This window comes from Plecotus auritus (assembly GCF_963455305.1).
Source record: "Plecotus auritus genome assembly, chromosome: 9".
Classification (NCBI taxonomy): domain Eukaryota; kingdom Metazoa; phylum Chordata; class Mammalia; order Chiroptera; family Vespertilionidae; genus Plecotus; species Plecotus auritus.
The window spans coordinates 25718336-25731558 of NC_137783.1; the positions used below are offsets into that span (position 1 = coordinate 25718336).

The 13223-nt window shown below is 38.5% G+C and overlaps 1 protein-coding gene across 9 annotated transcripts in view; it reads left to right on the forward strand.

Annotated features, from left to right (window-relative positions):
• Positions 1-13223, forward strand: part of IDE (insulin degrading enzyme) — a 75002-nt gene that overhangs the window by 41527 nt on the left and 20252 nt on the right. For 5 of the 9 annotated variants that reach the window (XM_080687303.1, XM_080687309.1, XM_080687308.1 and 2 more), the window contains exons 10-15: positions 376-456; positions 2246-2349; positions 5106-5208; positions 7723-7845; positions 9826-9908; positions 12765-12909. In XM_080687303.1, the coding sequence (XP_080543429.1) occupies positions 376-456; positions 2246-2349; positions 5106-5208; positions 7723-7845; positions 9826-9908; positions 12765-12909 (639 nt within the window). The remainder of the gene's footprint in view (positions 1-375; positions 457-2245; positions 2350-5105; positions 5209-7722; positions 7846-9825; positions 9909-12764; positions 12910-13223) is intronic. The other 4 variants (XM_080687304.1, XM_080687311.1, XM_080687310.1 and 1 more) reach the window with 1 other exon arrangement.

The following is a 13223-nucleotide window of genomic DNA, read 5'->3' on the forward strand; positions in this document are numbered from 1 at the left end:
ACTTATCAAAATTCTGAAATGTAACTTAGGATGAGACATCTTTTTTACCTAAGTAAAAGTTTCAAGGTATAATCTCTGTGAAATTTCTGACAGTAGTTCTAATCTGGGTGCATTTCTCTGAATGGGTCAATAAAATTATCATCTATGCAACTAACTATTGGATTTCACAAGGTTCTTCCCCACAGTTTTCCTAATTATTTGCTATTTTCATTCATGTCCTATACATTTCTAAATCAAGCATAGTCATTTTTTCAGTAAGTATAATGAAGTTAAGTATAGAGTAGAAAATCTATAGTGCAAACCAAATATACACACAAAAAGCTATTTTAAAATAATAGTTGACTTATCTCTAATTTGGTTAACTTTCCATTTTAGGACTTGAATGCTGTTGCTTTTAGGTTTAAAGATAAAGAGAGGCCACGGGGCTATACCTCTAAGATCGCAGGAATATTGCATGTAAGTTTGCTATCGTTTTACTATATATATTGGTGTGTAGACTGTTTCAGTGACCCTGTGTATATTACTTTCAATACTATACAAATTATAAAAATTGAAGCTGCAGTATGAAATTTTAGACGTTGTGGCAGTCTCGCCAACTTTTATGTCATGACATGCTGAAATCTTAATTTTGATCATCCTAAAAATTGTCATCTGTAATATTTTTCATTATGTAGGCATTTTACTTATTGGCTTTCAATATTTTTCAATTCTACAGTATGTCCATTGCTAATTATATGAAAGCTATAAATCATTTTATTCACTTTTCTCCATCTCCATTGCTACTACCCTAGTCTGAGCTACCATCGTTTCTTGCCTGGACTATTATAGTCTCTTATCTAGGTCCCTGGTTTCTTCCTTGTTCTCACTATAGTTTATTTTTCCAGCTTCAGTGATCTTTTGAAAACCAAATAGATTGTTTCACTCCTCTGGGTCAAGTTCTTCAGTGGTTTCTCATCAAGAGTTGAAATAAAATCCACAGTTTTACCTTAGCCTTCAAGGTGATCTGGGCCCCAGCCTATATCTCTGACCATACTTCATACCCTCCTCCCCCAACCTACCTTTCCCATTCCCATTCCACTCCAGTGATACTGTTTGCCTAATCTTCAAGCATTAAGTTCATTCTTCCATCTTACATTTGGTGTTTTCTCTACCTGGAACACTCTGATCTTTGCATGTCAGTGTTGTTCTTTTTTTTTTTTTTTTTTTTTTTAATGAAGCTGTACTGATAATGTTTTTATTTTTTGTCTTTTTTAAAAAATATATTTTATTTATTTTCTTTTTAAATCTATTTTTATTGATTTCAGAGAGGAAGGGAGAAGGAGAGATGGAAACATCAATGATGAGAGAGAATCATTGATTGGCTGTCTCCTGCATGCCCCCAACTGGGGATCGAGCCCACAACTCAGGCATGTGCCCTGGCCAGGAATTGAACCGTGACCTCCTGGTTCATAGGTCGACACTCAACCACTGAGCCACGCCAGCCGGGCTGTCAGTGTTCTTATCCTTTGGGTCTCCTCAGAGAGACCTTATCTGACCTCCCAATCATGCCCCTACCCTTTTATAATTTTCCTCATAGCACTTATAAATATAATGACAATATTTATTTATTGTCTGCCTCCTTCCCAGTTAAAATATAAGCTCCTTTCAGAACAGGGGTATCATCTGTCTTGTCTACTCTTGTATCCACAGAAGCGCCTAGAACAGAGTAGGTGTTCATTAAATACTTGTCGAATGAATGGATCAATCAACCTGTGTCAGTATATTGGAAGTTGCTCTTACTGAAAAAAGCATCTTCTACCTTATTTTTCTTCACTAGCCAGAAATATAAGCCATTTCCCCCCACAACAACTCTATAAATGTTTGTCTGATTTCTTTCAAAAAATTTGAGCAGAAATTTTGTTCATAAAAATGTATTTACTTTATACTAAGAATCCTGTAGATGTCAGCATTTAACCATCAAGTTTTCTTCCTTAACCAATACTCAGTTTTTAGGCAGAAATATCACATTTTTCCCTGGAAAAAAATTGTGATTTTGTTTCTATAATATGTGTATTTGTGCATTAACCATAAAATCATGCCACAATATGAAACTGCTTAAAGTGTGGTAGGAAAGAGAAAAGATTGAGAAATTTTTCTAGTGGAGTAAAATTTAATGGAGGGGAAGAGAGGAGTATAAAATAATGTATTTCCTGTGTTAGATATCTGATTGCTTCTTATTTAGTCTTGTACTTTGTTTGTTTTAAAGTATTATCCCCTAGAAGAAGTGCTCACAGCTGAATATTTACTGGAAGAATTTAGACCTGATTTAATAGAGATGGTTCTTGATAAACTCAGACCAGAAAATGTCCGGTGAGTTACTCTGCAGATTTTACTGTTACATACTACATTTTCAGTAACGATCAGAATATGAAAATGTGAAATTGTGACTAAAATGCTTTAAGACATTTTGGGAAGCATGATTACAAAGTAGAGAGAATAGTGTAGTATACCGATATCTAACTTCAGCAGTCAGTACATGGCCTTTTTATCTTTATCCTCTTCACTTATCCTCCCTTCACTCTAAATATTTTGAGACAGTATCTCTAAAACATGAAGATTCTATCATGAATAAAATGTAATAATTGATCATCTTAACCTGGCTTTATCCTAACTCAAATGCCCCAAGTATCAGCTCACCTATCTGGTTTTATAAACAAATGAGGACACGCTCTTTTTTAAAAAAAAAAATGGAAGTGAGGATTACAATCTCGGAATTCTCTGACCAACCAGTGGTTAACCAGGAGATGAAAAGTTGGAAGAGCTCCTACAGTAGCAGAGGTATTACTGTTAGAGGAGGTCAGCCCTAAAGGGATTATGAGCTACCACATGATATTTCTGTCTTAAAATTGACTTTCACCTATATCTTTTTAAAGTCAAGTGATTTTTTGACAAATGCACCAACATAATTAAATTGGGAAAGGAGAGGCTTTTCAACAAATGGTGCTTTTCCATTATCCGTCATCCATATGAAAAAAGATGAAACTTGACCTTTACTTTATACCATTCACAAAAATTAATTTGAAAGATTATAGACCTAAGTATAAAAGCTAACCTATAAAACTTCTAGAAGAAAACAAAGGACAATATATTTAAAACCTTGAAATAGGCAGTGATATTTTTAGAACATAAGCAGTAACCATTAAAGAAAAAACATTGATAAATTAGACTTCATAGAGATAAAAACTTCTGCTCATAGGGTGATTTATGCATTTACTGACATGATTAAAATATAGTGAAGAACAATACTCAGAACACATACTAAATCACTTAAGGCAAGTAAAACAGTTTAAATATATGTGTTTTCCTTGATTTAGCTATAAATTCTTTAAAAAATTAACCTAAGTCCTGCTGAATTTTATTATAGACCTTCTAAGAACAAAGCCTATCAGCATAAGGAGAAAGAGCTTTAAACTTAATAACAGAACTTACCAGACAATTGTTAAGGTTCCTTTTTTTAAAAAATTGATTTCAGAGAGGAAGGGAGAAGGAGAAAGAGATAGAAGCATCAATGATGAGAGAAAACCATTCATTCATCAGTTGCCTTCTGCACGCCCCACACTGGGGATTGAGCCCGCAACCAGGAATCGAACTGTGACCTCCTGGTTCATAGGTCGATGCTCAATCCCTGAGCCACGCCAGCCAGACTAGAGGGGAGCTTTGATTGCAAGTACTGGGCTTTCAGCTCTGTGGCCAACTTTCAGAGGCTAGAACCAAACCTCTGGGAGGTCAAGTGAGAACAAGCAGGAAGAGACATCAATGTAGTTATTTGAATTGGGACATAAGGGAGAAGTAGAACCAAAAACAGGCTGACTTCATGGCAAGCCATCCAAGCTATTGGCCTAGAACTCCTGTATCCACAAGATTCAGAGTAGGATTGGTCCCATCATAGGGTTGAGTTTTCTGGTAGGAGTGTAGTGATCCCAACTTTGATAATTAAAGGATAGCAGGATCAGAAATGCCCCCTGATAATCCTCTAGGACCAGTAGCTCCACTGATACGGAGTTTCTTTTGCTTCTCTCCTTGTAATCTTTTGTTCACTTACCTCTTGACATCATTTTACCTCTTAACTTCCCTCCCTGAGCTCCACGCCCCCGCCCCCTTCTGACTTCTAGGCTGTTTCTGCTATCTTATCAAAGAAAACTTTTATTTATTTATTATATATAATTTTTTTTAAAATCTTCACCCGAGGATATTTTTCCATTGGTCTTTAGAGAGAGTGGAAGAGAGAGGGAAAGACAGAAAGAAGTATCAATGTGAGAGAAACACATCGATTAGCTGCCTCCGGGTCGGGGAGGACCCTGCAACTAAGGTATGTGTCCTTGACTGGAATCGAACCCAGGACCCTTTGGTCTGCAGGCCAACGCTCTATCCATTAAGCCAAACTGGCTAGAGCCAAAGAAAGCTTTTAATAAGCCAGAAGATAGTTGCTTCTTGGTCTTATCCCCTGCTCCCTTAGCAGCAGGAAGGCTAATGTATATGCAGTAGACATATTGGATGGTAGTCTCTGGCAGGGAAAAAAACATAGAGCACAAATTTAGCAAGTAATAATAAAAGAGGATTTTGGGATTTGGGGATCTTTGGATCTCTGGATGAGCCAATAGGTTTAGTTAGCTCTTTTTGTTAACTCCAGGCCTGAGCTGTTCCTGGGAAGAAGTAATTTGTTTTGCTTTTTTAAGGACTATTTTTCAACTGACCTTGTTTCATTTTTTACCTAGCCCCTGCTCTTTTTGTTGTTGTTGTTGTTGATAGTATTACAGATATCTCCCATCCCTCCCCCCGCAAGCCACTACTCCTTTAAAGTTTTAGTCAATAGCATACCCACAAAAACCTTTCCAGCAAATACTTTTTCCACTAAAAATTATGGGCTATAACCAAAGGATACAGAGACTGATCAGAAACTTCTGTCCTCTATACATTGCCTATTTCAGCAAAGTAAGCCTTATTGGATTTTCTGGGACTTAAAGGCCCAATACATTCTTCGATATTATTTACATTTTCATGAGTCAAGTTCTATAAGTTTATGTATACAACATGAGTTTATATGTTTTTTTCCATCTATCTTCTAGGGTTGCAATAGTTTCCAAATCTTTTGAAGGAAAAACTGATCGCACAGAAGAATGGTATGGAACCCACTACAAACAAGAAGCTATACCAGATGAAGTCATTAAGGTATGGCTAACGCATCTGTGAATAGGTCTGATGTGTGAGGGACACAGAGGAACATGAGCTCCCCAGATCACCCGACTCACAGCCCAGCGATGGCCCAGTGCTGTCTGCACCATCCTGAGAGGAGTGAGCACGGAGATGGAGGGCTGCATCTTAGATTTTGCTTGAAGAAATTGCACTGTGGCTCCCTCATGCAGTCAAAGATCATTGGAGTCCAAAGTTCACAGAAAAGCAAACATACCAAGACAGACAGAGCGAGATAGGAGTAGGGAGCTTGGAAGACAGATGCAAGGGCTCCAGAGAGCTCACGCTCCTGCTGGGAACACAGGCGGGAGCAGTGTCTGGGCTTCATCTTGTCTTCACTTGAGGAGGTGCTGTACTGTATGCCCACAGTGCATCACTGCTCTTCGTGTCAGCAGAGGGGAATTAAAATGGGTTTTGAAACATGTATGTTTAGGTAGTATGTTACCCCATTCATCAGTAGTCACGATTCTGTTTGTGAGTCCCATCTACTTCTCTAATACTTTTTCTTTTTTAGTTCTCATTGGCTGTGTAGCTTTGAGATTGTGTCCTTTATTCATGGGATGACATCAGAAAGCCTTGCTCTGATTAGATTCTAGTTAAACTCAAGTATTGGACATTTCTTTTCTTTCTTTTTTCTTTTTTTTTAAATATATTTTATTGATTTTTTTTACATAGAGGAAGGGAGAGGGATAGAGAGTTAGAAACATCGATGAGAGAGAAACATCTGTTAGCTGCCTCCTGCACACTCCCTACTGGGGATGTGCCCACAACCATGGTACATGCCCTTGACCAGAATCGAACCTGGGACCCTTGGGTCCCCAGGCCGACGCTCTATCCACTGAGCCAAACCGGTTAGGGCAGTATTGGACATTTCTTAAATGTACCTGTGTAATGACGATACAGAAAAAAGAGAAATAGTTTAAGAAAGAAAATCGTTACGGGTAACTTCTGACATATTCACAGCACAGAAGGAGATCACTGGAGCCCCATCTTGCTAACTTGTGAGGAAAGCGGATATCCTATGAAATAATGCTGGGTCTGAACTATCCTAAAACAAGAGAGAACCCCTGTTTACCAAATTCTGACCATGACAATCTTCCCTGAATAGGAATTTTTTTAAAACATACAAATTTCAATGGTGAAATTGCTTGCTAAGTGTTTACTAGTTCCTATCATTCAGCCTTCTGGAGACTGAAGTTGCTACTTATAAATAATACAGCCAGCATCCCCACTATCCCAGTGCCAAAAGACACAAATGCAGGGACCAAAATAGAATTGCAAAAGCGGCCAGGCTGTGCCACGTCATCTGGAGACCAAGTTGTCGAACCCAGATTATTGGCCTTTTCTTTCTTTTTAAATATGGAAAGTCTTATAAATTAGAGTTCAGCGATCAGTGGCCTGTGCTCTGTCCCACTTAGCTTTTGGCCCTAGCCCATGTAACAGATCCAAGCTACAGGTTGTGTCAGCCCTGTCCACAATCCAGACTTAAGTCTCAACTGTGTCCTTAACCTTGGGCTTGAATTAGTGCTTCACTTGAAAGTTCACTTGGTCCTCTGGGAGAGGTGTGGGCCTGGTTTTAAGAGGGACTGAAGTGAACAAGCCCCGCCGTTTAGCCTTAGCTTTCAGGCTACACATGCAAGTAGCTTAGTGTAGCTGAAATTTTAACTCTTATATTAGTAGCCTGTTACCTAGCAGTTGGGAATACCCTCTACAGATTATTTTTCATTCTTTAAAAAGCTGAAACAAACGTGGTCTTTATGTAGACCAATTAGCCCAGGGGTGGGGAACGTCCAGCCCCAGGGCCGTATAAGACTTGTGAAATCATTCGGTCTGGCCCTGCCAAGGCATTAGGAGTGAGCTAATTAAATGTTTGACCAAATGTAGCAGGCTAATTTTTAAGCTGATAATTTTGTATGGCTTGAGAATTACATTATAAATATCCAAATGGCCAGCCAAAACCGGTTTGGCTCAGTGGATAGAGCGTCAGCCTGTGGACTGAAAGGTCCCGTGTTCGATTCTGGTCAAGGGCATGTAACTTGGTTGCGGGCACATCCCCAGTAGGAGGTGTGCAAGAGGCAGCTGATCGATGTTTCTCTCTCATCGATGTTTCTGACTATCTATCCCTCTTCCTTCCTCTCTGTAAAAAATCAATAAAATATATATATATAAAAAAATATATCCAAATGGCCTTCGACAGAAAAAAGGTTCCCCACCCCTGAATTAGCCTCTCTGTGTTCCTCAATCGCAGGTAATTCCTTACCCTTATTTGGTCATTTTGGAAATGTGTAAAGAGGAAAGATAGAGAAGTATAAAACCTTGATTAGTACCAGAGAATCCAACTCAAATTTCATAAAAAATCATCAGTAGATCTTGGGAGTAGCTTCTTTATGATGGAAAAGAATGCTGTCTGACATTTATTCCCTTAATATTTGCCTGGATATTAATAAGTAGAATGACTGTTTTAAATGCTTGTGTCTTTCATTATTCATTCAGAAATGGCAAAATGCTGACTTGAATGGGAAATTTAAACTTCCAACGAAGAATGAATTTATTCCTACGAATTTTGAGATTTTATCATTAGAAAAAGAAGCAACACCATACCCTTCTCTTATTAAGGTAACATGTTTGACTTAATGATTTTAAATTCAGGGGACAGACCTGTTCCATAGGAGGGCCTAGAGAGATGATTTCTTGCATTTGGTACTATGTTGGTTTTGAGGGCTCACATCCAAAGAGGTGACAGAAAAGTTACAGAGAAAATAATACAAGAAACATTAAAAGGCCAGAAACGTTAAAGCAAACAAACAAAACTATTAAACAACATCGAATCTGGGGAATTGTCTTTACAGAAAAAAAATGTTAAGTCTGGACTTAACCACAGGCTATTGAAAAATAGTGGCTTCTTTTTCATATTCACTGAAGATCCAATGAGGAAGTAGATTGACCTGCATCATGAAGGTTAGAGGCCAGGAAGAATCTCTAAGCCTGGAAGATCCTGCCTTTGAAAGCAGCTCTCTTTTTGACTGAGTGGTATATGAAGTTCATGGAGCCAAGTGGGATGGGTGTTTGAGCCGTGGGTTTTCTTTTTGTTTTCAGAATGTTCATGTTCATTCACACCTTGAGTAAAAATTGTATAGAAAAAGGATCAAATTATTACAGCACATTTTCTTTTCTAAACTGTAAAACTAACTTTTTGTAAACTTACCACCCTAGACATAAATCTTTCTTTTCTTTCTCTCTTTTTATTTTCTTAAACTGACCTAACATTCCATTAACTCAGTGAGATAAGAATTAGTGTTTAGGAATATGAAATTTAATTTAGCTGAAGCAATTACATTATTATTAAGACAACTATTTTTCTTTAAAAATTACATTTTAATGAGTTATAGGTTAGGTTATTGAAAGGCAAAACTTGTTTACCTCTCAAGCTTTAATTGTTTTTTCTTAAATAGGCCTTTTCAGAGCAAACTAAGGAGAACATTAAACCATTTATATCTCTTGTCAGAGTTTCAAGTGAACATCTAAGGCTATTTTTAATATAGCATGAATGAAGTAGACAGTCAAAATAGTGGCTTATTTGTTCATCCCTGGTCGTGTTATTCATTGCTGGGTAACAAATTACTCAAGTTTAGCAGCTTAAAATCATAAATACTTATGTCTCCCAGTTTCTGGGGGTCAGGAATCTGGAAGTGGCTTAATTGGGTAGTTCTGGCTCCAGGTCTCTCACTAGGTCATAGTCAAGCTGTTGTCTGGGGCTTCAGCCACCTGAAGACTCAGCTGGAGCTGCAGGATTCAACCAGAGCTGAAGTTGAGTGGGTTTTTGGCAGATCTTTGTTCTTCACCACATGGGAGTCTCCATAAAGTTGCTTGATACAGCACCTGGTTTCGCCCAAAGTGAGTGATCCTAGAGCAGGGGTGGGCAAACTTTTTGACTCGAGGGCCACAATGGGTTCTTAAACTGGACCGGAGGGCCGGAACAAAAGCATGGATGGAGTGTTTGTGTGAACTATTATAAATTCAAAGTAAAGGAGCGGAGGGGAGAGCAAGAGAACTGGATAGAACAGCCGGATCCAGCCCGTGGGCCGTAGTTTGCCCAAGGCTGTCCTAGAGGGAAAGTGAGTGATCAGGATGGAAGCCATTTCTAATCTCAGAGATGTTATACCATCACTTCTGTTATATTCTGTTGGTCAGACTGACAACTCTGGTTCAGTAGGCAGGGGTCCGTTGGCCCACCTTGGAGGCTGGCTGCCCCACACTCCTTAGAACTCCTTCTGTCTCCCGGGGTCCAGAAAGACAGGGACAGGGCAGTAATTATTGGCTTCTCCAATCTGACTCTTCCTCCGCTGTGTCCTCATCTTGTTAAACGAGGGAGATAAAAGGGTGATTTCTCTCTGCTGCTGGAATCGCCAGTCCTTTCTTTTCACTTCCCTCCTGCTGACCCTCTGAGTACACTTCAAGGCCAGGCGACAGCAGCCTCTGCAGAACAGAACTCTCAACTGTTAATTGCCTTTGTCCTCCTTTCTTGAAGGGTGATTTGATTGAACATTTTTGCCAAATGTGCCCATATTTCCATAACCAATTTTTTCTCCATCACAGGATACAGCTATGAGCAAACTCTGGTTCAAACAAGATGATAAGTTTTTCTTGCCGAAGGCTTGTCTCAACTTTGAATTTTTCAGGTATGTAAGATGAATCTAGCTATAAAGCTTCTTCTGAAAATCAACAATTACTTTCTAAAAGTTTTCTTTGGTTGCTTGATGACCTATGTCTAAAAATAAAAGGAATTAGGGTTACTTAGCCTAGACAAGAGAAGGCTGCTGCTGTGGCACAGTGGAAGAGCCAAGGTTGTTAACTCTTCCTTTCCATTGATGGGTGCACCCTTTAACGGAAATTATCTGTATTAGTTATTAGCAGGACCTTCCTAACCTTTAGGACTTGGGAATCTGGAGAGACTTATAGACTCACCCAGAAGTCTCATTAAAGAAAGATTAAGTAATTTGGGATGGATTTGGTTTTGTATTCCTGGAACTTTCCCGGAAGAAGAGATAATAGTTACTAAATGATCTGGAGTCTCATCCATCCCATTAATTGTCTGGAACCCTCAGATACTGCTTTCTCTCTTCCTGGGTTGGAGATATTGTGGGTTGGGTTCCAGACCATCGCAATAAAACAAGTATCATAACAGAACAAGTTGTAGTCTTTTTGCTGGTGGAGGAGCATCTTGCCTTTTTGTAAAAAACTCAACATCTGTGAAGCGCGATAAAAATGATGTATGCCTGTACTTTCCCATTTGGCTTCAGAATACCTTTTGAGAGACCATTTGATATTTTTTTTTGCATATTCTAAACTATACAGCAATTCTTAGAATTAAAAATTTCTGCTTCCTATCAGTCCTCTCTGTGTTCTGGTCTCCCTAGAAGTACACACTATTAGGTTTCTTGTACATTTTGGTAGGAATTTTCTGTGTGTATATATCTTTTTAATCTTTTCAGAAATAAGATTATATTATGCATACTTAGTTATAGGTTTTAAAACTATGATCCATATTTTAGCATATAGCATCTGATTACAAAATAATGTTTTTCAAATTGAGAAATGAATCAGAATTTAAGCATTTCAGTTGAATCATGTTCTTTTTTTTTTTTTTTTTGTATTTTATTTTCATGTTCTCTTTTAAAAGTTCGTTTAGGACCCTCTCCAGTTCACCAACACAGCTGCTATGGACACAGCCTTTAGGATACTTGCTGGAATGGCATTCTGAGCTTGCCATAGGGCTTTGAGCTCCCAGACTTGACTTTTTCTAGCTTTTCACTTCCACCTAAGAAAGGTGCATAGGTGCCTGTGGGGCTGAGCCCTTTCATGGACTCTCTTTTGTTTGGATGACTTGGCTTTTGTGAATTGTGCCTTAAGTTTCTGCCTAAAATTGGTCATGAATAACACTTTAAAAAATTCAGTGACATGGCATTTACTTAGATTTTTCAGATGGAGGATGTTTGTAGAACTAGAGTTTTTCCTTGGATTTTAATTCTCTAAGTGGCTAAGCATTGTACCCCTGTTTTTGCTTCATTATCAGTTTTTGATAAAAATGTTGGCTCTGCTATCAGTGCATTAGTTATATTTGGTACTGTGCTAGAGAGAAAGTGAAACTTTCAGTTTGTTGCCAAATAAGCCAAGCGGGCACCTGCCTCAGGCCCTTTGCACCAGCTGTTTTCTCAGCCTGAAAGTTCTCCACTTTACCCAGATATTCCCATGGCTTGCTCCTTTGCTTGCTTCAGGTCTGGGCCAAGATGGCACCTTATAACTATCTTAGCAATCTTCTTGTCCCACCTCCACCATCCATCACTCCTGTTCCCCTCCCCCTGTTTAATTTTCCTCCATAGCATCATCACCACCTGATGTGTATCATATTTAAGTTTATTATTTGTCTCCTTCAACTGGACTATGAACTCTGAGGTCAGGGACTTTGCCTGATTTCTTCCTTCTTTCTTCCCAGTAGCTAGCGAAGAGCCTAGCATTATAGTAAGCATGTAATAAATGTGTTCAATGAAGGAATCTGTTGCTTCTCTTAAAGGTAAGCAGTGTCATACAGTCAAATGCATAAGTCATTTGACTTAAATTTGAATCCTAACTCTACTGCTTACCAGCCCAGGTGACATGAAGAAAATGGTGTTTCTTAATTGGGAAATGAAGTTTTAAAATAGGTGATCTCTGTAGTTCTACTTAGCTCACGTGCTCTATAATTATTTCTTTTGTTGCTCTTATTTATATATTTTTCTATTTTAGTTTTTTTCTTCTAGTTCTGGCTGCAGTTATATGGTAGAAATAATTATTTTATTCTAGCTTTATTGGCTTGTGGGAAACTCAGAGATAAGCAAACATTTTCACAGATCTCAATTTTTCTCTCTTTTTTTAAAGAAGATGTTTTTATTGATTTTAAAGGGAGAGGGAGAGAGAAAAAAACATCGACCTGTTGCCACTTGCATGCGCCCTCCTAGGGATTGAGCCCAGAACCCGGGGCATATGCCCTGACTGGGAATTGAACTGTGATCTCTTGGTGCATGGGATGACACTCTGAGCCACACCAGCCAGAGCACAGTTTTTCTATTTTAGGTTCCTATAATTGTAGCACACAAGCTTCTCAATCTTCTAGTCCTGTCCACCAGGGTATGGCTTGCTTTTAGAAGGAGAAAGGGACATGCCAGTGCTGAATCAGATCTTTCAACCATGCCTCCTATTAGCCTGAGTGTAGTTTTTGGCTGGTTCAGCTCCTTCTAACTTGTCAGTTCTGTCACACCATCTGGGGTAAGCAGTTCCTCTCCCTCTTCGCCTCCACCAGCACACATGGCATGTTTCAGACTTCTTTTTTAGACTTTGTGTTTTTCCTCATGAGAAGAAGAGACAGACTCAAGAATTCAAACCCTATCTTCAGGAAAGTATATGAATCGGTATTCAGTTTCTTGATCCATCTCGAAAGGCCACATGTCAACATTGGGAAGTAATAAATCAGCTATTTTACTGTCAACATTTTCTTCCAGCCCATTTGCTTATGTGGACCCCTTGCACTGTAACATGGCCTATTTGTACCTTGAGCTCCTCAAAGACTCACTCAACGAGTATGCATATGCAGCAGAGCTAGCAGGCTTGAGCTATGACCTCCAAAATACCATCTATGGGATGTATGTAAGTACCCACGTCTTAGAGCCTTCCACTCATCAACATTTTTTTGCATTGATTTGATGGAAGCATTTTTGATTGAGGGTATGAGTTTAATTTCTTTTTTTTTTATCTTTATGGCTAATCATATTTTCTCACTTAATTTTTAAGTTAGCTCTTATTTTAAGTATTCAGCAATTTACCATTCATATTATGCCAATATTCCTTGATTTCTTTATTTTTTTTCTTTTAACATCTTTCATCAGATTGTCATATTTTTCTCCTCAAACAAAATTGGACCCTGATTTAGGTTTAGATCTTACCCATTCTGTATCTGAAGT